Here is a 25,109-nt window from a genome sequence, read left to right as displayed (position 1 = left end):
AATTTATGTTAATAATTAAAGCCAATAAACATATTTATGCTAAATATATAAATTTTAAAAAAATATTTCTTTAACTTACCAAATTCATAGGTGTTTTCTGTAATATAAAACTTAATTTCATCTATAATTAAATCAACTGAAACTACATGTTCGTAGTCCGTTGTATGAGTTTCTTTAATATTGATGCCATAACTACATTCTTTATTAATTTTTTTGCATTCTACGATATTGTTTTTCATTAGGTCAGGACTCCCTGCTAAAAATATAAAAAAAATAATACAACAATTGTTAAATAAATCGCAAATTAAATAATAAATTTCTTACTAATTCTCATAATGTTTTTTGAAAAGACAGTCACATCCAAACTATGTAAATTGTAAACATTATTTAGTTTTTTGAAATACATGTCAATCGAATTGTTTTTCAAGGGAACAGATGATATCCATGAAATTTTCATATTTTTAATTTCTCCATCACAATCACCAGTCACGTGTGTTCTCTTCACATTTGGTAACTCAATTGTTGTAGGAAAAGAATGAAGATACTGAAAAAATGAATATTCATATAAATATATGCGTGCTAAATAAATATAACAATTTTTATAACAACGAATTTTTTTGTACATCAATTGAATCGTCAATGCCAGTTAGTTTAGCAGATAATTGAACTTTGATAGAGGCTCCCTTTGATCCAGCAAGTGTCCATATTTTATTTGATTTTTGTGGCAACAAGCTGGGTATTTTGTCAATGTCAATCGATGAAGATGATTCAAGGCTGTTTATTCTTTTATGGCGAACCACGCCACCATTTTTGTAATATTTCGATGTATTTGTTACTATGGTTGAAGCCGCAACTCCATGCGTAGAATTGGTGTACCGTCGGTCAAATATTCCCAAAATTTCATGTTCATAAATTATCGGATTTTTTACGAATATTTCTGTTAGTGTCGAGTCTGTTGATAAATCGGATGACATGGATGTATTGTCAATATCCAACAGAGGTGAAAATTTATCCTGCATGTCCTGTTCAACAGCAGCTTAAATTAACAAGATAAAAAAAAATATATAAATCTATTTTGTTTTAAATATTTAAAATAAAATTACACATAAAAGCTAGAACAATTAACCAGATTTATAATTATACTAGTGTTGTTGACGGCCGCAAGCGGCCGTTTTCGTTGATCAACTGTCAATGATATGACAAAAAACAATTAATGAAATTTTTTATACAAAAAAAAAAAGATTCAAAATAATTTGTGTTACCGGTATAAGACTTAGCAAATTTTAACTCGAGAAAAACGAAAAAAAAAAATTACTTAAAAATGATCATATACAGATGCATGCCTTTTACATTGAATATTTTCGATTGTTTTTCTATTTTTTTGAAAAAAAGGCGAAGGCTAATTTGTACTACTAAAATCAGAATTTGATCCTAAATAACAATAACAAATTGTAAATTTAAATTCTGGAGTAAACTTTTTTTTTTTTAATAATCTTAAAGTACTGCTTTTATTGTTTCAAATGAGCTCACGACTTTCTTTTCGAGAATAAATAAAAAAACTATTCACCATTATTTATTATCCAAGGTGCCAAGCAATTGTTAATAAACATTTTCGTCAAACAATTTTTTTATTATTTTCCACTGAAGAACATAATCTGTTACTATTAATATAAATTAACCTACGACTTTTCTTCTAAGAATAAAAACAAATCATTTGATAATATTTTTTTTCGAGGTGCCATGTAATTGTTAATAAACAATTGCATGACACCTCCAAAAAATAATCCTTTACAAATAATTATTTTTTTATATTTGAAGAAAAAAACGTGGGCTTATAATAGCAGAGTGGGAAAAAAATATAAAAAATTGTTTATTAATGATTGCATGTCACTTTAAACAGCTGTTAATATTTATTAATAAATATTGTTGAATAATTTTACTTTTCATTTTTGAAAAGAAAGTCGTGAGCTTAATCTAAACCAATAAATACAGATTGCAGGATTCATACTTCAATAATGATTTGAAAAAAAAAATTGGTTACTTCAAAATTTTAGTTAACAAATTAACAAAACTTTGTTATTGTTAATTATGTACAAATTTCGATTTTATTAATACAGTAAAAATATAAAAATAAACAAATAAATATTTAAAAATGATTTTTTTTTTTTTTTTTTGTGAGTGTGTGAGTATGTAAATGACGACCAATGAAATGACTGGAAGCAGCGTTATTTATCAACTTTTTATAAAGGGATTATTATAAAAAAAGAAAAAAAAAAATTAATAAATTGATCAACAATAAAAAATAAATGCTACGCCTTAATTATTACGACTGATTTTTTTTTTATCATTAATTCATTTTTTATTCTTTTATGAAGAAAAAAAAAAGGAAAATTTAATAGCACGTGGAAAAATAAAAAAAATAAAATAACTTACTAGAGATGAACAGGATGCTTGAGCAAAAAATTATTCCAATGAATGTTTTCATATTGATTTAATACACGTAATAAAAATACACCAAATAATTATATAATTAAAAAAAAAAAAAAAAAAAATGTTGACACTTCGAGTGATTTGGTCAGGTGGTTGTCGGCAGGTACATATTGGTACCAATATTGGTACATATACTTGGTATCACTTGGTATCCTTCAGTATCCTTGGTATAGGGATGTGCGATATCAGACGATTCATCGCAGGATCCGATATTTTTACCCGATATCGACGATATATTTATTTCGATATAGGTAGGCGTCACATATTGGATATATACCGACTGAAAAACTATTTACCAACAAATTTTAATGGCGGCTCGAACGGCCACAGCCAATTAAACATCAAAAAATATAATATATCTGATACTATAATTAATAAAAGAAATTACTCCGTTAAAAATTTTATTATTATTTTTCCATAATTTGTTATTAATACGCCAATTAATCTATAATGAATAAATGAATATGTCAATACAAAGTAATGGCAATATCCAATTTTCGTCATAAAAAACTAAGTATACGTATCAATTTATTAATTGACTTACGATTTAATTTCAATAGGGTTCAATAATTAATTTTGAATTTGAAAATGGACGGGTCATTTTTTTGTCAACAGTTCGTAAAATTAATTTGCCTCGATATTATCGAATACCCGATCTTACTTTTCCAAAAATATCGGTTCGATAACGATATCGTATTTTGATCGCCATATCCGATAATATATGCAATTGTTTATATGTCAATTATATTTCATTTTTTTTATTTTTCAATCAAAAAAAATATATGCCAATTATTAATTAATTACCGGATATTTCCAAAATATTATCCATAAATAATTAAAATAATAATAATTAAATATCATCAGCTCAAAGCTAAAAATGTACAGCATTTTTTTCCTTTTTTAATTACAATTTACAATTATTTGTTTATTTTATAAACTCTATGCAAAAAAAAGAAATATATTTTGTCAAAAAAATTTAAATTAAATTCCGTATAAATTGATTAATTTATTTTTATTAATTAAGTGTAATTTTTTTTTATTAATTTTTAATCTAAAATACAGTGCCTTTTTGTTTTAAATTATTATTGAAAATCTATCTATATAACTGTGCAGGATTTTCAATCATCAATTAATAAAGAAAAATCATTTAACTTGAAATTTTTAAATTTATAAAATTGTGTTCATTTTAAGGCACTTGTATCGAATGAATTTATAAATAATACAAATCGACTATCTACTAACAAGACTGACGAGTAAAAGGATCAATCAATAAATTTATTTCAAATTAAAAAAAAAGCTTTGTTATTTGTCTAATTAATTTATTAAAAAATGGATTTTGAAAAATTGACTTGATCCTTGATGAAGGAAAATAATAATAATTAAATCAGGAAACAATTACAATGATACAATGTTTCAATTTACTGACAAGCACATGCTCGAAAATTTCATAACAGTCATCCATTCTTCGACTGTAAGAGGTGTAACCTGGAACACAGACTACAAAAAAAAAAGCAACAATAATTAAATTAAATTGTTCACATCAAATATTTTATAAAAAAAAAAATCAATCAATTAATCAATTCTTACCGAAAGAACTTCAATGTGAAGAATGACAAAGTGAAGAGTGAATGAAAGAGCCATTGAGGCAATGAGCCACAAGTTTGACCATGGTGGCATGCTAATGAGTGATTGATTCTCAGACAAACTGTAATAAAAAAAAACACAATAAACATTTATTATAATTGTATAAATATTATTGCATATAGATAATTTACCTGTTCATTGCGTTCAACATTTCAATTGTAACAAGAACAGAAAGTGCCATTGTCATTGGATGAGGATCAGTGAAAATTTTGCAGTTGACACCTTTGAATTCATCACCACCTCCAATACAAGCCAAATGATGTGTCAATTGATAGTAGTTGAGTTGAGGTCCATATGGACTGTACAAGAACCACCAAGCAGCTGAACCAACAGTTGCAGCACCAACATAGAAACCAATAGCAAGATAACGGAAGAATAACCATCCAGAAATAAGTGATTCATCAGCTTTACGTGGTGGTTTATTCATAATATCAAGATCTGGTGGATTAAAACCAAGTGCAGTTGCTGGAAGACCATCAGTGACAAGATTAACCCATAATAATTGTACTGGAATAAGTGCCTCAGGAAGACCAAGTGCAGCAGTCAAGAAAATACTAAAAAAAAACATAATAATAATTGTTTAATAAATTATAATTAATTAATATTAGTTAATTTATTTACCTGACAACTTCACCAATATTGGAAGAAATAAGATAACGAATAAATTGTTTCATGTTATTGTAAATGGCTCTTTCTTCTTCAACAGCAGCAACAATACTTGAAAAGTTATCATCAGCCAATACCATTTCAGATGCACTTTTAGCTACAGCTGTACCAGAACCCATGGCAATACTAACTTCAGCTTTTTCAATGCTGGTGCATCATTAACACCATCACCAGTCATAGCTGATATTTCATAGTATGTTAATGGTACTTTACTACCACCAACACGTGCATGGGTACAACGTTCAAGTACACCTTCAGTTGCACCTTTAACAAATAATTTTGGTCCAGTTCCTAGTTTTGATGATTTTAATGGTACACAATAACTTGACATTGGTTTACGATCACGTGAAAATTCAATTGTAAATTCTTTTTTCCATTTTGTTTCAATATTTAAACCATGTTTTAGTACAGCAAATGGATTAATTTTTTCAGCTAAAACAATTAATGCTGTTTCAGTTGCTTCACCAACTTTTTCAAATGCCTGTTTAAATTCATTAAAATCAATTGCTGAATCATTACACATAATACAAATTGTACCCATTTCATGAAGTGTTCCTTTAACTTTTTGTCCACCAAGATAAACATCACCAATTGGTTCATATGTTGAACCAGTTATTTCAAATTCATTAAATGATGAATCATTACCTTCAATTTTATCAAATACAAACATACGTGATACTGACATTTGATTTGTTGTTAATGTACCAGTTTTGTGAATCAAAGTAATTCTTAATGTTGTTGAATACATTTTATATAAATGTATATCAGCTGGTATTGTTTCACCAACAGATACTTCAACACATATCACCAGGTACTATTTCTTTAGCACAAAGTCTTTGTACACCTGATTTATCACCACTTACAATTTAACCCATATTTGGTTCATATTCTTTGAGTGCTTCAATTGCTGATTTAGCATTTCTTTCTTGTCATTTTTCAATGCATTAACGTTGAGTCAATTTTTTATCTAAAATAATAAAGTGAATATTAAATTAATAAAATTTGTATCGTTATAATATAAATATAAATTTTATTTACCTTGATATCAATGTCAAGCTGTTCTGCCTAATCTTTGTTTTGTTGTTTTTTTTTAAATGAATCATTACTGATTGTCTTTTCTTGTGTTAATCAATTATTACAATTCTTATTAGTTTTTCAAATCATTAAAAATTAGGGTTATATTGTTGTTTTGTTGAAGTTTGCTGACACTGATTATTTAGTTTTATATTTTTCATATTATCAATTAAATATTACAAGTTTTTTTCTTTCATCTTATGTAGCTCATATTAAATTTTAATCTTTCACTGATGAAGATACTTTCTTTTACTGAAACAAATGTACAAGCAAGTGATTGTTTTTTTGCATTTAATTTGTGTAAATAAATTAAAAATTAAAAATATTTTAACACACGTGTTATGTGTGATTTATAAATATTATTATTATCATTATTACACATGTATACCTATGTATTTTTTTTTGTTTTCACTTTTAATTCTATTTTATCAATTTTAATGTATATGTTATTTGAATAAATTTAATAATAATTTCGATTTTGTTCAACTTACTTTTTTTATTTTATTTGAAAATATGTATTTTTTTTGTTTTTATATATTATTCACTGAGTCACCGTTCACCAAGTATTCAGGAACAATTAACTTGCCAGTAACACGTTTGTATGCATATACATGTGTGCGGCAAGATAAAAAAATATGTATTGGTTAAATATTGATAATTGAAAAAACATTTTCCTCGAGCGACAAAATTAGGAATGACCAATTAAAGCTTTATCTAAAAAAAAAAAATAATTTTTTTTTATGTCAAATATTAAGACCTTGTATTATATAACAATATATAAAATATTAAATTAATTCAATTTAAAAATTTTATTAGAACTTTTATTTTACATAGAATAAATTATAGAAACTTGTATTTTTTTAAAAAAAAAACGGCACATTATTGGTGCTTTTTATTTGCAACAATTAATATAAAAAAAAATAATTTGAATTTAATTTAATTTTTATAATTTCATCAACTGGTTTATAAAAAATATTAATAATTTAAAAAAAAAAAAAATATTTTAATATTAAAAAAAAAAAAATATTTTAATATTAAAAAAAAAAAAAATATTTTAATATTAAAATTATAAAATGAATAAATATAAAGTCAATGAACTATACTGATAAGGAAACAAAAGAAACAAAAAGTAAAAACCCATTTGTCATAGATAAAAAAAATTTTTGGGTGCCCTGCGGGTATATATTTGTCACCTTTTCAAACGCACGGCCAAACAGGCCTTACAAGGACACCTTAAAAGATTGCCCTTATCATAAAAAAAAAAAAAAAAAAATTATTTTTAGTATATTAGTAAAATTAAACGCACCAATAGCCATCGACGATACCATATAAGGCTCCATCCAATAATTAAAAAATATTATTTTTCAATGGTCAGTTCATGTCTATTGTTCGTGAATCACGCCACTTGTTGTCAGTATACATTGGTTATTAGATCATATAAGGCTTAAAATTATTCTAATTTCACTTTTGACATTAATTTTGAAAAAAAAAAAATAATAAAAAAATATTTAAGTCACTTATTTAAATAAAATAATTAATAATGAATACAATTATGTCATTATTGATTGTTTTGGGTTTATTAATGGGGATATCGGGGTTACATATTACGGGCGATGGTAAGTGAACAGTAATTAACATTTATTAACTCATTATTTTTTGTAAATAATATGTAATAATTTTAGATTTATTAATCGTTAATTTTTTTTATTGTAGAAAATGAAGAGGATTTGAAACAAATAGGCGAAGCAGAAAATATCCATGTTTATACAGGAGAAAGTGTAACTATTGGATGCCACGTGGATAGGATAATAGTAAGTGGATGCACAATTCAAACGCCAACTGCAGGAGTTGAGTATATTGTTGACAGTCAATATCTTACCAAATTGAAGGAAGGTGAATGCTCCATAAATATTTTTAATGCTAAATTAGAGCATAATGGATTGTGGTCTTGTACAATTAACTCACCTAGCACAAAAAAAATAATTAAAAAATTCATTAAAGTATTGGTTACAGGTTTGTTTTTTCATAGAAATATATTTTTATAATTTTTAAAAGAAATCGTGATACTGAATCTCCTACTTGAATTTTTCAGATGAGGTATATACTAGTTCCAGTCTTTCACCTGAACGTATAATGAACTGGGATGCAATTAATAAAAGTTTAACCAATGATCAGTTGAAGGATGAATTCCAACCATATTTCAAACGTCTCAGTGACGAAGAGATTAAAAAAATTGCAACCAAACTCAAGAGCTCGAATATATTGAACTTGTTATCAAAATATCAAATACCGAGTAAGTAGAAATTTAAAAAATAGCAAATTTTTAAATGATAACGCTATTGGCACGTTTTTTCAAGTTTTTAATTTATTTTGTTTCAGTATTCGATAAATCAGTAATTGATAAAATTCAAGAGGACTTAAATAATCATGCGGGTAATTTTTTCTTTTTTTATTCAGAGTAATTTTTTAAAATTTTAATTAGTTAGTATATCACTTTTATTTTGTTTCAGAATCCAATGGAAATATCAATTATAAAGATGAAGTATTTTATGCAGAGAACATTGAACGTTTTATAAAGGATTTAAAATTGCAAATTAACAGAAGAACATTAAACAATATTTCGGAGAGTATTAAAGTTGTATTAAAATTTATTGAGAAAATTAAAATCCACAATCTTAGTACAACTTTATTAAACGAAACTAAAGGCTTGATAGATGTACTTAACGTCTATTACCTTTTCGAAAAAATAATAAGTGAATAAATTTATTTATTTATTATTTTATCAAAAATTTAATTAATTTTTATTAATTTAAATTTATCAAATCTTTAATTTTAGCATATAAATTCAAAACTTTTTTCTTAGATTTAAATATACTTTTGAAACTTCTAGCCTCTCTGGAATATTTTCAAGTTTTTTCATTGATAAAAAAAATAAATGTAAAAATTTTATTTTATCAAAAACACAATGAATTTAAATTACATTTTTTAAATCTTTAATTAATATCTAAAAAAAATTGTCAAAACATTATAAATGTAAAAAGGATTTAAATAAAACAATTGTAAAAAAAAAAAAAATTTAGTAACAGCTACATTCTCTTTGAAAATTGAAAATTTTCAAAACTCCGGTGGGAGGACGCGTTAACTCCGAAATTATAATTTCTATTTATTATTTAATAATTATTCGTTATATTAAATTTATTTATAAAACTTTAACCTTAAACTTTCAAAAAACAGGATAAATACAAAATAATAAATAAACCAAATTGATTCCTAGAATTATTGAGTGCTACCATCTGCCATCTTAAAAAAAAAATCTAATGGTAAAAATGAGTGGGTATTATGCTCACAAGTGCGCATGCGTACGGCAAAAAAAAAATAATGATTGTTTAAATCTTCATTAATTGTTTAAATAATTGACTAAAAAAATCTCATATTATAGTCAAAAAATTTGTTAGAAAATTTTCTACAAGCTGTCAAGCCAAATTAGCTCATTGAATGATTTCTTTGTGGTTCTTTTTATTTTATAAACTACTAACTCTGATATTTTTTATAAACAATCGCTAATTATAAAAAAACTAATTGTTGAAAAAATTTCGAATATGGCTCTGGTTGTAGATTTTTTGACGAGAAATCCATTAAAACTAAAATAAAACCTCTTAGTTAATTTTTGAAAAAGTTATGCCTGTTCCAAAAAAATGTCGTTTCAGTTTTTCTTGAATAAACAAACGAATTCGATTTTAAAAAATATAAACTTTTTTTAATTATCTTTATTTCATTATTTACTGTTATCTGTGAAATTTTTGCATCCATGATTTTTTCTTAGTTTTCTTAATATTTCGCTTCGAAGATTTTGTTACATTTTTCTTTCGTCATTTGTAAACTCAATAATTACCCAAAAAATTTCAATTTTATCAGAGGCTCTAGAGCTCATCGAGATCTTTAATTTAAGCCTAATACGAATAATCTAGCTTAATTATTATGGAAGCTATGAGCGGTATTCATAAAACATATAGTGAAAAACAAAACTATGGTGGGACGCTTCGCGTCTATCCCACCTCCGTAAAAAATAATAATGGTATTATATGGAATACAGAATAATATATTTTCAAAAAATCATTTAATTTATAGTTATCTTAAATAATAATAAATAAATAATAAAATTACTTATGAGTGAAATAAGTTATGACATTTACATCATGATTCATGAGGTATAAATAAAAATAATTTACTCAATTTTTAATTGTTTAAAACTTTGATTTAAAAATAAAACTACATCGTTTTAAATATAATAAATAAATTAAAATTAAATAAATATAAAAAAAAAATAATAATTTAATCTTCTTCGAAAATTAAGTCAATACCTTTGTGATTACCACAAGTTGGAAAATCATTTGGTACAATCGGTAACTTTTCAAGACTTCCAACTCTCATTAAAAATTCCATAACTGGTCCACTTTTATCTGGTGTTGTTCCAGTTGTTCTTGACTCCCACAGCCAATAGCCAATATTATTTGTCGATAATCTCAATATTAAATAGCCTTTATTAGGTACAACAAATGTATCTTTCATCAATCTATCAACATTATTTTTTTTCAATTTTCCCATACGATCAAGTTCAATTATTTCATTTTTTTTAATTGGTTTATCAAAGCTTCCAACAGCTAATACATTAGCTGAATAACCATGTAGATGAAATACAAAACTCGTATTACTTCCAAAACCTTTAAAAAATAAATTGATTTTACTTTAAATTTTACATTTTAAAAAAATAAAATTGAATATCTTTTAAAATCTAAAATTACCTTCATTTATTAAAACAACATCAATAATTTTATTTTCTGGTACTTCAAGAATTTGTAAACATTCACAAAAATCATCATTAAATTCGCATGATCTAGCTTTTGTATCAAATGAACAAAATATATCATTTGATATTGCCTGATTTTGAGACAATACTGGTGATGGTGGATACTTGAATGTAACGTGATTTACTTGTGGTATTTTAGCTGTTTCATAAAATGTCGCTAGAAAATAAATCAATGATTATTATTAATCAATATTAGATAAATAAATTATTAAACTTACTCAGGTATGATGGGTAATAAGAAAACTCATAAATGTTGAATGAATAATCAGTCATTTTGTCATCAATATGATCATAGGAATTAACATCAAATGGTACGTAATAAGTACCATAAACATCATCATCAACATCATCATTTTCATCAGCAATATTATTATTTATATTTTTTAAATCCAGTGAACATACAACATCATCACCAAGTTCATTACAATTATGACCCAGAAATACTTCTGGTATTTTTATATGATAATTATCATCATCATGAATTATTGCCTCGTTTTTAATGTCATCGTAAATTAATAATGCTTCGTTAATTAAATTTTTACACTCATTTATTCCTTCAAGATAAATTTTATATTTTCCAGATGACATATTTGTGTTAATATTTAAATCAATTCTTTCACCTGTAAACATAAAATCATATTCATTAAAAACAAATCAAAAAAATAATTTTCTTTACATTTATTTAAACAATTTAATAATAAAGCTTTTTTAATAATTTTTTTTTTATTTTGTATAGATAAATTTAAGTTATAAAAATACATTATTTTATTTTAATTATTATTTTAAAAAAATAGTACAAATTGAATTATTGAAAAACAATTTATTCAGGTATCATCACTATCAAAAATATGTGATTTTTTTTTTGTTTAATTTTCTTGTTTATAGCTATTTATATTTATAAAATCACAATAATATTCTTAAAACTATATAAATCTATTAATTGTAAAAAAAAGGTAATAGTAATTATTTTAAATTAATGATTATCTTGTGCATAAATTCCAATTTCAGCTTCGAAAATTATTTGATTAATTTTTAATTTAGCAACTGATCTTGAGTATGAATCTGGTATCTTTGAGAGTTGACAAGCAATGCTCTCCCCAAATTTAATAAATTCTTCTTTAATTTTATTACAATCAATGTCATTTTCATTATTTAATTTTTCATCATTATTTATTTTTGAATAATCATTGTTATTCATTGATATATTGTGAAGTTGTGATGCTTGTAAAATTGAATTTTCATTATTAAAATCTTCATTTGATGACTTATTACATGATTCACTTTCAGATACATTTGTATCATCATTAAAATCAATGTATTTTATACTTTCTGGATCAATATCACTGACAAGATATTCTTCCTCTTGTTGTTCTTCCTCAGGTTTCTAAAAATAAAACAAAAAGAAACTTTAATTTTTTAAATAAAAAAATACATTTCTATACTTGATTTACTCTACTTAAATTATTTTTAATAATTGCTGATGTATTTTGTAATAATATTCAAGTAGTTAGAACAATAAAAATCAATTTAAAAATATTAATTTTAATATGAAAATTAATTTTAATGATTCAACGAGTATTTATACAAAAAAATATATAATAATTATACAAATTACATCAAAAACTATTAGAAATACAAAAAAAATTTATCCATCAATTTTGTAGTCCAATAAATTATCTACAATATTTTTATAATTATAAAATAATATTATTGTTTATTAACAACATTATTAATAATGAAAAAAAAATTTATGTTAAAAAGAAATGATTAATTTTAAATATTAAATTACCTTTTTGCATTTTCTTGTTCCAAATTGTAAAAATTCCATTGATTTATATGCAAACCATTTTGATTGATAAATATCATCAGTATTTAGCTGATTTTTACAGCTATTTTGTATTTTATGTACTTCACGTGAATATTGACATTTTAAATTTGTTATTTTTTTTTCAATTTCAAGTGTATTACAATGAAATAAATCAGCAAGTTCTTTAATAGCATATTTACGTTTTGTACGATCACGATAACCATGACAATTCCAATCCCACAAAACACGTCTATTTTTATATTCTTTTAATAATTTTAATATTTCTCCACGTGTCCATTCCATTATTTTTTGATTATTTAATTTTTTATTTTTACTCAATTTTTCACAATTGTTGTTAATTTTTTTATTCAATTTATCAACTGAATTTGATTCATCAGTATTAACCATTATTTAAATAGTACAAGTCAATTTAAATAACAACAAACTTGTCTATTAGCAACAAATATAAATTTGAATATTTTAATTTGAATTGCAATTTGTTATTTTGCAAGTAAAATTAATTGTAAAGATTTGGCTTTGTTGTAAAAATGTTGTATCAAAATGACACACTCACACACATGCCTTTTTAACGATATTTCGAGAGAGGAACAGACGCGGCCTGGTCACCTTTTTTTTCTTTTTTTTTTTTGATATGTATTATGATTATTTTGTTGGGAAGAATATGGGGCTTGTTGTCTGGTTGATACAAAATAAATAAAATAGACTGCGTACATGAGCAGATGGAAGACACGAGAAAAAAAAATTTATAAAAAAGGGAAAGGGAGCAAAATTGTAAGAAAAAAAATTAAAATTTTAAAATTGAAAGGAAGGAAGTGGTTGTGGAATGTCTCCCTTTCATAATGATGTATTTTTTTTTAATAAAAAAATTTTTTTTTATCAAATTTCGACATATTTTTATGGGCAGTGTTTCGATTTTTTCTTTGGGGGTATTTAAATCGTAATAGAAATTTACTCACCTGGAAATATGATGACTTTATTTGCTGATTTGATTGGATCAATTGAATGACCATCAGCTCCAATAATTTCAAAATTATGTTTAACAATTGAAAAAACAATTGGACAATTAAAAACATTAGCATTAATTAGTCTCAGTAAATATTTTTCATCTTTTTTAACTTCAATTTCGAAATTTTTAATCTAAAAAATAATTGAAATATTGTAAATAAATTTTAAAGATATTAATGAATTTTTTAGAGAATTAATTTACCTCTCCATTGATAGTAAGAGCAATTGGTGTAGGTGGTACAGCTTGTGCTATCAATGACAATGGACTTGATGACCTTGAAGAAATAATTATTGTTTTTTCTAAAGACAATGTCTCTTCATGACCTCGTACAATCAATGCTCCATACAAACCATCACCTTCTTGTAAAACTGAATGACAAAAAACAATGACAATTAATTAATTACATTATACAAAAAATAGAAAACAATATGTAAAATTATTTATACCTGAATGTGTGTGGTAATAAAATGTACCAGCATTTTGTGGATAAATTTTATAACGATAACTACTGAATGGTAATATTGGACATTGTGTTATCATCGAAACACCATCCATATGAGCAAATCCATTTTGATTAATTCCATGCCAATGAAAAGATATTTCCTCAGATTTTAATTTATTATTAACTATTATTTCTAGACTATCACCAAAACATATCTATAAAAATAAATAAAAATTAACAAATCGAATTCGAAATATTTTTAGAAATTTTACCTCAATACTTGGACCTGGACTTTGACCATTTATTCCAAACCATTTGTCACTGCAATTTTCAATTCCATTGTTTTTACAATCACTGTAATAAATTTCCGTGATTACATAAATAATTTATTATGAAATTATTTTATTTATAACAAATATATAATCATCAAGTCATGCGTGATAATTGAATCATTATTTTATATCGATTTCTGTTATTTTTACTTTTATTTTTTCGATTGAGAAATTAAATTTTTGTTGTTCTTTTTTTTTTTGAGAATATTCTCAAACACTTGGCATAATTTTTTTTATTAATTATTAATTAGTTAATTATATTTTTAAAATCCCAAAACTATAAAATGTGGATTTTTTAAAATAATTTTGCATAAATTGTAATTTGAGTTTTAAAAATTATTTAATTAGTTTAACAAGTAATAGAAAATTGACTTGATTTATTTTTTTTTGTTCTTTTTAACTGAGAAAATTAAAAGATTATTGTTTTTTTAATTTTTTTGAATAATAATTTAGCATATTAGAAAGTCAACAAACTAGAAATATCAGTTACCGTTACGTTCCGCGAGTCTGGACAAATGTAAATACACACTGAGATAAACATACGCCCAATAAACACTTTGACATAATATTCAAAATTTAAAAAACACTATTCTAACTTATTATTTAATCAACAAAAAAATATAATTAATCACTTACATATTCAAAGAATTCAATCGGCTAACATTAAACTCATAAACACACTTTTTTGGATTCGAAAAATCTTTACAATTTCTACTGCACTCATTAATTTTGTCACCTGAAATATATAAACAAAAAATAAATAAAACAATTGTTTAAATAAATACCAAGTAAATGAAAAATTATTATTTTTAAAACTTACATTTTATATAAATTATTAAATTAAATATAATACAAATTATTTTACAAAAATTTTTATTAAACATGATGAAAATTTTGGTTTTTTTTAAATCCCCATGATCATCAATATCAATACTTTTAATAGACTGATATGGTTGGAAACAACTGAGTAAATAAACTCGACAAAGTAAACTGGTGAAAGCATATAAACATTTTGCAATTGGATAAAATAAAATGCACGTGGTAGAAGAGATTGTAAAATAGAAAAATCAACAAAAAATAAATATTGGCACAGTTAATTTTCTGGACCAACATACCGTTATTTAAGATGCAAATTAATAAAAATCATTTAAAATGATAAAAAATTTTTTTAGAAATTAAGAATAAACATCAAGTTATTATTATTTATTAATTTCAACAAAATAACTGATAAATTTATTGACTTTTATTCAAGACTAATATATATTTTTTATTTCCTTATTTTTTTTTTAAATCAGGTTTTAATCTAGGACAATGTTTTAGGTCATCATGTCAGCATGATGAATTTCTTAATTATAATTACTTTGTCGAGATAAATTAGCCACAGTAATTAAAAATAGATAAAACCATGTTTTTTTTTATTTTTAATAGATCATTATCGAAACACAATTATTGATTGACTAAAAAAAATATTTAAATTGTTGTTTAATGTAAATTAAATTGTAGAAATTAGCTTGTAACATTCAAGACTACACAGTGGAGTATTTGTCTTTGAACATCTGTATTTTTTTAAATTTTTACATGATTCAATTGCACAGTAAACTGCTTCTGGTATTTCTTTACTATTTAAACAAAAAAAATAATTAAATTAATATGTAAAAAGTGAATTTTAATACAGCTAAACTTACGATTTCGATGGAGTAATAAAAAAATCTTCTCCAGGAGGTAATGAAATTGAACTTCCATTAATTGTCAGTCTGTATGTAACAAGTGGTACTTGTCGTTTTGCTTTACCTTTACCTTTTGATGTTTTTGATTCTTGTTTTTTTAATAATCTTTCCATTGTTTTTTTCTTTAAACAAATATTATAATTAATAAAATTAATTGTATATTGGTAAATAAGTTAATAGCTACCTTATCTTTTTCACGTTTTTCATCAGCTAATTGTTTACGTTTTAATGATTTTAATGCTGCTTTTTGTATAGCCTCAGCAGTCATTACTTTTTCTTTATATCCAGTTGGTAATGACATCAATTGTTCAACACCTGGATTTGGTTCAGTATCTGTTTTTCTTTCAAACATTGCACGTTGTCTTGCTGTCATTAATTTTGGATCTTTTGGTTTTATTTTTTTTAATTCATCATCAACCTTTATAAAAATTATATTTAATAATATTTATACATATTTTTTTTTTAAGCTTTTTTTCAAGTTACCTCTTCAAGTTTTCCTGATTCAATAGCATCTAGCCATCGTTCTTCTTCACTACTTGTACCACTATCTTTTCCTTTGCCATTTTTTGATAATTTTCTCTTTGCTCCTTTTGGTGATGTTGATGTACCAGGTCCAATTCCATTAGGTGTTGTTGTTGCTGTTGTTGTTTTAATAATTCTATCACGATTTCTTTCATTTCTAAAAATTTTATTCAATATTAATTTATATTAAATAACAAAGACAGTAATTCTTTAACAAACACATACCCTTCCTCTTTAATTGGTGAAGTTTTAATAAATTTTTTTGGTGATTCAATAATATCATTGTCATGGCTTATTTTTCTTTTTTTATGTTTTTTATGCTTGTGTTTTTTATGACGTTTTTGTGGTGATTGGATTGGCAATGTATCTAAAAATTAATAATAATACAATTATTCAAATTTTATGTTTTTATTGGTAAATAAAAATAATAATAACAACATAATTTAATAAACCTGTCATCTACAAAAGTAAAGACCATAAATATACAATTTTTAAAAATAAAAAATAATAATTTACCAATTGTTAACTCTTCTTCTGATGTGTCTTCTTGAAATTCAATCATTTTTCTATTTATTTATTTATCACTTGATATGTCAAAAATTTATTTTCATGTTATCAACAACATGTCTCTCCCTTGCTCTCTCTCTGTTTATTTATTTATTTTCAATATGGCGTCATGTTGTTGTAAATTTGTAATTTGATTGGAGCAAAATAAAAATAAATAAACCTAACCTCATCTTGAAATTGTTTATTATATTTTCGAAATTGTTTGATAAATATACATTTTATTCGAAAATAAAAAATAAATAACATTATAATAATACTAAACAAAATATAAAATTAATTTTCATCAATAATTGTTTTAAATTTTTTCAGGACATTTGGTTTTGTTATTAAATGTTTTTCAACAGATTCAATTAATAATGATTTTTGATTGAATGGTGAAAATGGTATACCTTCAATATTATAAATAAAAATAGCACCATTAATATCAGCAGCAACAATTTGTTCACCATTATGAGTAAATTGTATTTTAGTTATTAATTTATTACTATCAACAATTGTCACTGACATTGGTTTGTATATTTTTTTTTTAATATCCCAAATACATATTTCATTATTAATACATGTTGCAATTATTGTTGAATTTTTAGGTGACCATACTGCTGATCTAACACATGACATATGAGTTTTAAGTGTTATCAATGGTTCATGTAAACCTTCAATCCAAATTCTTGTACACCAATCAGCACCACATGTTAAGTATAATTTATTAAAATATGGTGAATATTCAAATGAATATATTTCACCATCATGAGCTAAGTAACTATCAATATGATGATTTAAATAATTTGTTGAACATTGATAAACACATCCTTCATCAGAACAAACAATATAAATATTTTTTTTAACTGGATGTTTTTTTAACAACACAGCTGATGGATTTTTTTTAATTTTAATATCATTACTATGGCATATTTTTGTTTTTTTAACACCACAAATTGTACCTTCAATTTTACATATTTTCATAATTTTAATACATGTAAAATCTTCACCAGTACGATAACAAAATATACCACCATCTTGATTTGTCGTATATATTTTTTCATTTATATTTAAATTATCATCTTCTGGCCACCATTGTACTTGCCATTGTGGTGAATATATTGGTGAATTTAATCTAATACTTTTACGTAATATTGTTAAATTACGATGACAAACATCAATGATATTTATTGAACCATCATAAAAACCAATAGCCAATTGATTTGGATGATATAATGACCAATTTAAATCAGATATTGGCTGTTTAAATTCATATATTCTATCTGGTTGATTTGGATTTTTCATACACCATATTAATACATATCCATTTGATAAATTTTTTAATTTTTTATCATTCAAATAATAACCAACTGCAAGTATATTTTTATTATCTTCATTCCAACAAAAATTACAAACTGAATAATTTTTAATTTTTTCATAATAATGAGTCCATAATAAATCCAAATTATAAATAAATTTTAAATTTAAATCACATGGATCTTGTTTTATCAAACCTTTAAAACGTTTTTGTGATTTTATATATAAATTACTAGCAATAATACGTTCCATTATTTGTACTGAATTTTTAAATTTTTCACTGTTAAATATTTCACTTGATTCATCAATATTTTTATCATTTTTTTCATTCATTATTTTTTTAATTAAAAATTTATTACGATCCTGAAAATTCATTGGTAATTGCAGAATTAGTTGGTTTATTTTAGCTGTTATTTTTCGATAAATAATTACCTTAAATGGTTCTGGTTTTTTTTGCCAAATATTTGGATCAGCATATGTATCATACATGACCCAGTTGTTGACAGTGGTACCAAAATTACAACGTTCATTACGTCCAATAAATGTACTTCTTGTTTTAGTATAAATTTTTGGTGTTTGAGTTTCAGCATTTGCTAGTTTTCTATTTGATCCTTCACCACTTGTTATGTACTCATAACGTTCATTTTGTAATTTAACATCTTGTCCTTCTTGTGTATTTAAATCAGCAGTTAATTGTAACATTTCAAAGTATATTATTGTCTCAGTTTCACGTAGTCTTATTTTTAATGTATCAGTGCTTTTTTGACTGTCCAAATCTTCAACTAGTCTATATTTTAATGAACGAAAAAAATTGAAAATATATTTTATAATAGCTATTAATTAATAAATTATATTTCAACTTACTTGGGAAGACAAAATGGTGATGGTGCTCTTGATAAATCATCATGAGAATTTTTAGTTGTTAAATTATTATCTTGAGTTGTAAATAAACTTTCAATTGGTTCATCCAAAAGTGCATTATTTTTTTTAGCTTGATTATTATCAATTAATTTATTTAATGTTAAATCTGATTGAAATAAATCATTGTATTTTCTTTGAAATATTGTTGTTTGACTTGAATAATCATCTTTAATTTTAGCCAAATTAATTAAATCAAATACAAACATTTGTCGTGAATCAATTCTACGATAATCATCATGAGTTAATGTTTTTGGTGTCACATCATAACCATCATCATAAATAACTATATTTTTTCTAGCTTTTATTATTGAATTTTGATGATAATTTCTTCCATATTTTTTTGATGATCTACGAGTTGAAATATCTTTTGTTTTTGATGATGTTATGCTTAATAATTCTGACATTTTACAACTTGATAAATTGATAAATTTAATCGTGTTTGGTCAATAAATCCATTCGCATTTACTCCAAAAAAAAAATTGAATTTTGTTTTTTCAAATTACTCTATTGCTATAGTGGAAAACTACCTTACCGACAAATTAAACGCCATTGAAAAAAAATGAGGGCCGGTTGTTTTTAAATCGCATGACCGGGCGACGTTTTGGGGGATGTTCCAAAACCGTACATTTCTTGTAAGAGAAGGATAGAAGAAGAGATGGAAGATTGAGCCAGAAGAGATAGAGAGAAGGATAGAGCTAGAAGAATAAAACCGAACGGCGGTATTGGAACGTACCCCAAAATTTCAATGTAATTCAGCCGGCTAAAACCCGTAAATTTAAAAAGTAATTAGCCAATATCTTTTAAACGGCACTGAGGAAATGGATAATTTTTTTTTCATTGATTTCGTATTTGTAAAGTGTACAAATCTGTAGAAAAAAATCAAAATTTAAATTAAGAGTTTTAAAAGTACAAGCGCAAACGTACCTATACTCCCTATGCTTGCGTGTTAAAGTTGTCAACTTTGACACTAATTATCTGGATTTTGACGCAGAGGAAAATTACGAAAAAATTCCACCAAATAGATAATTATTTCATTTAAACATTAAAAAAAAAAATCGAAAATTAAATTACGGGAATTTCATTTGAAAACAACCTTAACTAACTAAGGATTTGGACGAAAAAACCGGCCCTAAGACATAACCCAAGTGAACCCAACTCCCAAGGCTTCCGGTCTCATTGACATTATACATATCTATATGATATTATGATATATCATAATTCATTCTGCTGTCTGCTGCTGTCTACTGCTGTCATTCTGATTTGATTGATAACCTTGATAACTCTGACTGCCCTGACTGGTAAAGATGGATCATACGCGTCTTCTAAATGTCTATAAGACCGCGTTCCTAATCTTCGCGTTATGTGGGGGGTACCCTCTAATAAAATGGAAAATGGATAACATAGCAAAGAGGTAATTATTGATTTTTTTTTTTAAATAAAAAATGTGAAAAAAAAAAAAATTACGTATTAATTTTTTTTTGTTTTGTTTTGTCTGTTACAGAGGACAAGCCAGAGTGGAAGAGTAATTATTAAATTTTCTTTTAAATAAAATGTAAGAAAAAAAAAAAAAAAGAATTCTGTATTAATTTTTTTGTTTGGTTTTGTCTGTTACAGAAGGCACAGAATGTACAGAATGAAACTTGAAAAAGAAAACAAGTAATTATCTTGGAAAAAAAGATACCTGATCATTAATAAGTTATATGTAATTTAATTCAATAAAAATATGAAATCAATTGACTAATTAAAAATGAAAAAAAAATAAAGTTTTATTCATTGAATTTACCCTTTTATTAATTTTATTTTATACACGTGGTTATGATGAATTTTATTTTTTAAATTACTATTATTATCTAGATTAATTTTCAACTTGAATATATTTTATTTAATGAAAAACTAACTGACTGAAGTTAAATTAATTTATTTGACACCAACTTGATTGTTTAATAAATTTTGCAAAGAAAGTACAATGCACTTCTAGAAGTGTCTAGAAGGGTCTCGAATTAATGAACAAAAGATTGAGGTTAGGTTTATTAATTATTTAATTTTTTTTTTTTTTTTTGTCTCAATATACAAAAACGTATATAAAATGTATTTATCAACAATAGCAGGCATTGATTATTATTTGTTGTTGCACTTGTGTTCAATGAACAGCTTTATTTCGTCTGTTTTTTTTTTTTATTTTTTGTAAAATAAGTTTTGCTTTTCCCAAAAATAAATGGCTTGGTTTTTTCGCAAGGATATTTAAACAAGGCAAATATTTAAATAAAGCGGATAAATGGGGGCACAATATTTACACCAATATTAAATAATTTAAAAAAAAAAAAATAAAAACTAGAGCTGTTAATTAGCCGGTTATTTATTTTTTTGACGGTTAATAACCGGTTTAAAACCAAACGGGGGCGGGGGGCATCGACGCGCATGCACAAAATTTAAAGCTTCATGATAGGTCTGGATAGGTCCAAAATCAGAGACTTATTTCAATGTTTAATATAATTAATTATTAATAATAAAAACAATAAATTATTATAAATAAATAAATTGTTATAAACAAACAAAATATAATATTTGAGTTATTTATATTAAATTTGGGTTAAAAAAAAAAAATTACAATGATACATACTGGAAATAAAAATAAATATAAAAAACAATGATGATTGAGAATAATAATATTCGCAATACCTGTAGATTCCATATATTATATTTATTAGTAACAATGAATGGAAGAAAAATTGAGACTAATAATATTTTTAATATTATACAATAATATTGTAACAAGTAGAATAATACAAATTTAGAAATATACCATATGCTACTGTGACCCTCAGCCATTTTCTATTTTCAAAATCACGTTTGTACATTTGCCCACAGATGACGCTCTTCATTCCAACAGATGGCGTTTATCTGGAGATTTTTGCGTGAAAGCAACTCTATAAATCACTATAAATAAAGATTTTCCTCGAGAAAAAAAAAAACTAAGTGAGTCGAAAATAAAATCATCGAAAAAAAAAATATAAAAATCCACCCATTTACAAGTGTCAGATCTAAAAAAAAAAATTGTTTTTTAAATATTTTAATTATAAAAATACAATAATGTACGTAAAGTGATTATAACAATATTAAATTAATTAAAAAAAATTTTTAAATATATGGAATCAATTATTTTTTTGGCCACGTAATCCGTAGAAATTGGAGCGACGCAAATGTCGTATATTTATTTCATTTATTTCTCTTTCACAAGTCATAATAACATCTGGTTTTTATATTTTTTTTTTTTACTTTTTTTTGTCACAAGTTTGATAAATAAAAAATCATGATAAAACATACGTCATTTGAGTTAAAGATATCGCAATAAATTGCACAATCATAAAAATATTTTAACGAGATATAAAATTTACAAGTTGTTGAGTGTTATTTTTGTTGTTTTTTTTTTTTTCTATACAAAAAAAAATAAAATAATAATAAGAAAATACAAGTATTGATAAAAAATAATATTATTTATTTTAAAAATTGAATAATTATTGGGTAAAAAATATATATTGAAATTAATTGAAATATTTTTAATTGATTTTTAAAAGTTTTAATGATTTTTTGGGTGATGTAAAGGTCATTTAGCTAATTAGTTATTCAAAAAGTCATTAATTTAATTTATCATCAAGAAATAAATAACTAAAATTAATATGTAATTAATATTTATGTATTTGTTAAATTTATATTTATGATTAAATTGTTTTTGTAGAAAGAATAAAGATGGTTACGTTGGAGGAACAACCTGGTCCATCAAAGCCAACAGAATCAGCAAATAAAGAAAAAGATGACAGAATGTTTGAGTGTAATATTTGTCTTGATACTGCAAAAGATGCTGTTGTCAGTATGTGTGGACATTTATTTTGGTAATTAAATTATACTATTAAATAAATTTTATTACATCATTAACAAGACCAATGTTACAATTGTTTTAAAGTAAAAAAAAATAAATAATATTTTGTTTTTAAATAAATAACAGTTGGCCTTGTCTTCATCAGTGGCTAGAAACTCGACCAACAAGACAAGTTTGTCCAGTTTGTAAAGCTGCAATTAGCAAAGAAAAAGTCATTCCATTATATGGACGTGGTGCTACAAAGCAAGAAGATCCAAGGTATATATATAAAAAAATAAAATAAAAAATGTTATTTTTAAAAATTATAAAAATAGATTTAAAAATATTTATATATTTATCAACAGAAATAATGTACCACCTCGTCCAGTTGGTCAAAGAACAGAGCCAGAAAATAATACTGGTTTTTCTGGTCTTGGTTTTGGTGATGGAGGTTTTCATATGTCATTTGGCATTGGTGGTTATCCATTTGGATTTTTCATGTCGACATTTAACATTGGAGAAAATCGTCCAACTGCTGGTAGAAATTATTTTAAAATAATTACATTATTTCAATAAACAAAGCCAATATTTGATTATAATTTTTTAAATTTTTTTATAGCACCAAGAGGAACACCACAATATGACGAAGACCTTTTTATATCAAAAGTATTTTTATGGATTGCTATAATATTTATCGGTTGGCTATTGATGGCGTAACAATTTCATTAATTTTCGAATTTTAAAATTGTTATTAAATTCAAAAAACAATAATTATATATTGTCGGGTTAAGGGACAAGACATCTAAAACATTTATGTATATACGCAAAAGGTCTTTTACAGAAAAAAAAAAAAAAAAGTAACGATATTTAAAATATCAATAAACATTTAAATCCATTTTTATAAATAATAAAAATATTCTAGTGTTTAAATAAATAATAATAATTCCAGTTACTATTTTTTTTTTTTTTCTTCTATTCATATATTGTAAATTTAATTGAGAAAGTTAATGGTTACTTGGGGTAATAGTGTATATAAATATCATAAAATAATAATTTATAATAAAAATATAATTTTGTTAAAAAAAAAATTTTTGAAAAAGTAATATTTAAAAGTGTAAAATTTGTTTTATACATTATTGTTTATTTAAAAATTATTGTTTAATTATAAATTGTAATTAATATTGTAATATTTTAATTATTAAATTATTAAATATAAGATTATTAAAAGGTTCTTTTTTTTTTTTTATTTAAATATTTATATTTCATCTTTTATTGTTATTTTTTTAAAGCCTTTTTGTTGTAATAATTCATTACATTCGTCTCTTGTTAATCTTGATAATTGAAGACGTTCAACTTCTTCTTCGTTATTATTGTAAAGTACAAGTTCTGGTACTGCACCTTGGATATGTTTAAATTGTACTCGTTCACTGTAACAAAAAAATCAAGGATCATTCAGGTACCAAATGAGCATAATTAAATCTCCTTACTAGTTTGGAACATCACTGAAGATGAATTTTTTAACATCAGGAAGACGATTCAAGGAACATCCTGAGCAGCTCTATAATTAATTCAAAAAAAAAAATAATCAATACATTATAAGATTAGAACAATTTGAATTACTTGAAATATACCTCAACAACACCATAAGAATATTCGCTACAATTTGCAGAGAAAATTTGATACAAAGTTATAAAAATAATTAATCCAATACTTGCTATGGACTTGGACATTTTTGTAATTTTAATGACAAGCAATAATTTATATTTTTAATTATAATAATTTATGTTTAGCAAGTACACAATAAACACGTAGACTTTTTATTTCGCTGTCTCTCTCAAATACGTGCTGCCTCCTGTCAAACAATCTTGTAA

At 24.3% G+C, this 25,109-nt stretch overlaps 6 protein-coding genes, 1 long non-coding RNA gene and 1 pseudogene across 9 annotated transcripts; 1 reads left to right on the top strand and 7 right to left on the bottom strand.

Moving 5' to 3' along the window:
• Window positions 1–90: 90 nt before the first annotated feature.
• Window positions 91–963, bottom strand: LOC122848882. Its single transcript, XR_006373487.1, has 3 exons — window positions 624–963; window positions 325–544; window positions 91–256 (listed from the first exon to the last, which is right to left on the bottom strand). It is a non-coding gene; the product is annotated as an uncharacterized LOC122848882 (long non-coding RNA).
• A 2,908-nt stretch (window positions 964–3,871) lies between these two features.
• Window positions 3,872–5,751, bottom strand: LOC122848881 (annotated as a pseudogene).
• Window positions 5,752–6,506: 755 nt separating this feature from the next.
• On the bottom strand, window positions 6,507–15,233 carry LOC122848878 (laccase-14-like). 2 transcript variants are annotated; one of them, XM_044147280.1, is made up of 10 exons: window positions 15,170–15,233; window positions 14,986–15,085; window positions 14,290–14,371; window positions 14,022–14,232; window positions 13,777–13,943; window positions 13,526–13,706; window positions 10,960–11,361; window positions 10,677–10,898; window positions 10,236–10,595; window positions 6,507–6,588 (listed from the first exon to the last, which is right to left on the bottom strand). In XM_044147280.1, the coding sequence occupies exons 1-10, from the start codon at window positions 15,231–15,233 to the stop codon at window positions 6,563–6,565; spliced, it is 1,815 nt and encodes a 604-aa protein (XP_044003215.1). In that variant the 3' UTR covers window positions 6,507–6,562. The 2 variants fall into 2 exon arrangements, with proteins under 2 accessions (XP_044003215.1, XP_044003214.1); XM_044147279.1 differs by lacking the exon at window positions 6,507–6,588 and having other exon boundaries at window positions 9,820–10,595.
• On the bottom strand, window positions 11,570–12,897 carry LOC122848880. Its single transcript, XM_044147282.1, has 2 exons — window positions 12,531–12,897; window positions 11,570–12,125 (listed from the first exon to the last, which is right to left on the bottom strand). Exons 1-2 carry the CDS (start codon window positions 12,849–12,851, stop codon window positions 11,715–11,717), a joined length of 732 nt encoding a protein of 243 aa, XP_044003217.1. The 5' UTR covers window positions 12,852–12,897; the 3' UTR covers window positions 11,570–11,714.
• A 335-nt stretch (window positions 15,234–15,568) lies between the features above and the next one.
• On the bottom strand, window positions 15,569–17,278 carry LOC122848879 (INO80 complex subunit B). The gene is made up of 6 exons (XM_044147281.1): window positions 17,115–17,278; window positions 16,824–16,965; window positions 16,560–16,755; window positions 16,261–16,494; window positions 16,035–16,198; window positions 15,569–15,968 (listed from the first exon to the last, which is right to left on the bottom strand). The coding sequence occupies exons 1-6, from the start codon at window positions 17,158–17,160 to the stop codon at window positions 15,842–15,844; spliced, it is 909 nt and encodes a 302-aa protein (XP_044003216.1). The 5' UTR covers window positions 17,161–17,278; the 3' UTR covers window positions 15,569–15,841.
• A 178-nt stretch (window positions 17,279–17,456) lies between these two features.
• Window positions 17,457–20,787, bottom strand: LOC122849439 (dynein axonemal intermediate chain 4-like; the record flags this gene model as incomplete). The annotated part of the gene is made up of 2 exons (XM_044148139.1): window positions 19,326–20,787; window positions 17,457–19,248 (listed from the first exon to the last, which is right to left on the bottom strand). Coding segments are annotated over exons 1-2 (2,253 nt in total), but the record flags the coding sequence as incomplete, so codon positions are not given.
• A 1,543-nt stretch (window positions 20,788–22,330) lies between these two features.
• Window positions 22,331–24,466, top strand: LOC122848876 (E3 ubiquitin-protein ligase RNF185-like). Of its 2 annotated transcripts, none has more exons than XM_044147277.1 (5): window positions 22,331–22,474; window positions 23,119–23,272; window positions 23,386–23,517; window positions 23,604–23,776; window positions 23,858–24,466. In XM_044147277.1, exons 2-5 carry the CDS (start codon window positions 23,130–23,132, stop codon window positions 23,953–23,955), a joined length of 546 nt encoding a protein of 181 aa, XP_044003212.1. In that variant the 5' UTR covers window positions 22,331–22,474; window positions 23,119–23,129; the 3' UTR covers window positions 23,956–24,466. The 2 variants fall into 2 exon arrangements, with proteins under 2 accessions (XP_044003212.1, XP_044003210.1); XM_044147275.1 differs by lacking the exon at window positions 22,331–22,474 and adding an exon at window positions 22,886–22,904 and having other exon boundaries at window positions 23,858–24,456.
• LOC122848877 (selenoprotein M-like) lies at window positions 24,359–25,090 on the bottom strand. Its single transcript, XM_044147278.1, has 3 exons — window positions 24,870–25,090; window positions 24,726–24,796; window positions 24,359–24,665 (listed from the first exon to the last, which is right to left on the bottom strand). The coding sequence occupies exons 1-3, from the start codon at window positions 24,966–24,968 to the stop codon at window positions 24,494–24,496; spliced, it is 342 nt and encodes a 113-aa protein (XP_044003213.1). The 5' UTR covers window positions 24,969–25,090; the 3' UTR covers window positions 24,359–24,493.
• Window positions 25,091–25,109: the final 19 nt, after the last annotated feature.

Source organism: Aphidius gifuensis, linkage group LG2 (genome assembly GCF_014905175.1).
Source record: "Aphidius gifuensis isolate YNYX2018 linkage group LG2, ASM1490517v1, whole genome shotgun sequence".
In the NCBI taxonomy this organism is placed as follows: Eukaryota; Metazoa; Arthropoda; class Insecta; order Hymenoptera; family Braconidae; genus Aphidius; species Aphidius gifuensis.
The sequence above is the reverse complement of the archived record's forward strand: the minus strand, read 5'-3'. Positions and strand labels throughout refer to the sequence as shown.

Excerpts from the sequence above, each read along its gene's own strand:
- LOC122848880 (XM_044147282.1), bottom strand. The coding sequence starts at position 12,851 with ATGGAATGGACACGTGGAGAAATATTAAAATTATTAAAAGAATATAAA. Across the intron at positions 12,126-12,530 it reads GAACAAGAAAATGCAAAAAG|AAACCTGAGGAAGAACAACA; the intron begins GTAATTTAATAT and ends TTTTATTTTTAG.
- LOC122848878 (XM_044147279.1), bottom strand. The coding sequence starts at position 15,233 with ATGTTTAATAAAAATTTTTGTAAAATAATTTGTATTATATTTAATTTA. Across the intron at positions 11,362-13,525 it reads TAAAGTCATCATATTTCCAG|GTGAAAGAATTGATTTAAAT; the intron begins GTGAGTAAATTT and ends TTATGTTTACAG. Across the intron at positions 10,596-10,676 it reads TGTTGTTTTAATAAATGAAG|GTTTTGGAAGTAATACGAGT; the intron begins GTAATTTTAGAT and ends TATTTTTTAAAG.
- LOC122848879 (XM_044147281.1), bottom strand. The coding sequence starts at position 17,160 with ATGATTGAATTTCAAGAAGACACATCAGAAGAAGAGTTAACAATTG. Across the intron at positions 16,756-16,823 it reads TCACCAATTAAAGAGGAAGG|AAATGAAAGAAATCGTGATA; the intron begins GTATGTGTTTGT and ends TAAAATTTTTAG. Across the intron at positions 16,495-16,559 it reads AATCAGGAAAACTTGAAGAG|GTTGATGATGAATTAAAAAA; the intron begins GTAACTTGAAAA and ends ATTTTTATAAAG.
- LOC122848876 (XM_044147277.1), top strand. The coding sequence starts at position 23,130 with ATGGTTACGTTGGAGGAACAACCTGGTCCATCAAAGCCAACAGAATCA. Across the intron at positions 23,273-23,385 it reads ATGTGTGGACATTTATTTTG|TTGGCCTTGTCTTCATCAGT; the intron begins GTAATTAAATTA and ends AATAAATAACAG. Across the intron at positions 23,777-23,857 it reads AGAAAATCGTCCAACTGCTG|CACCAAGAGGAACACCACAA; the intron begins GTAGAAATTATT and ends ATTTTTTTATAG.
- LOC122848877 (XM_044147278.1), bottom strand. The coding sequence starts at position 24,968 with ATGTCCAAGTCCATAGCAAGTATTGGATTAATTATTTTTATAACTTTG. Across the intron at positions 24,797-24,869 it reads ATTCTTATGGTGTTGTTGAG|AGCTGCTCAGGATGTTCCTT; the intron begins GTATATTTCAAG and ends AATTAATTATAG. Across the intron at positions 24,666-24,725 it reads TTCAGTGATGTTCCAAACTA|TGAACGAGTACAATTTAAAC; the intron begins GTAAGGAGATTT and ends TTTTTGTTACAG.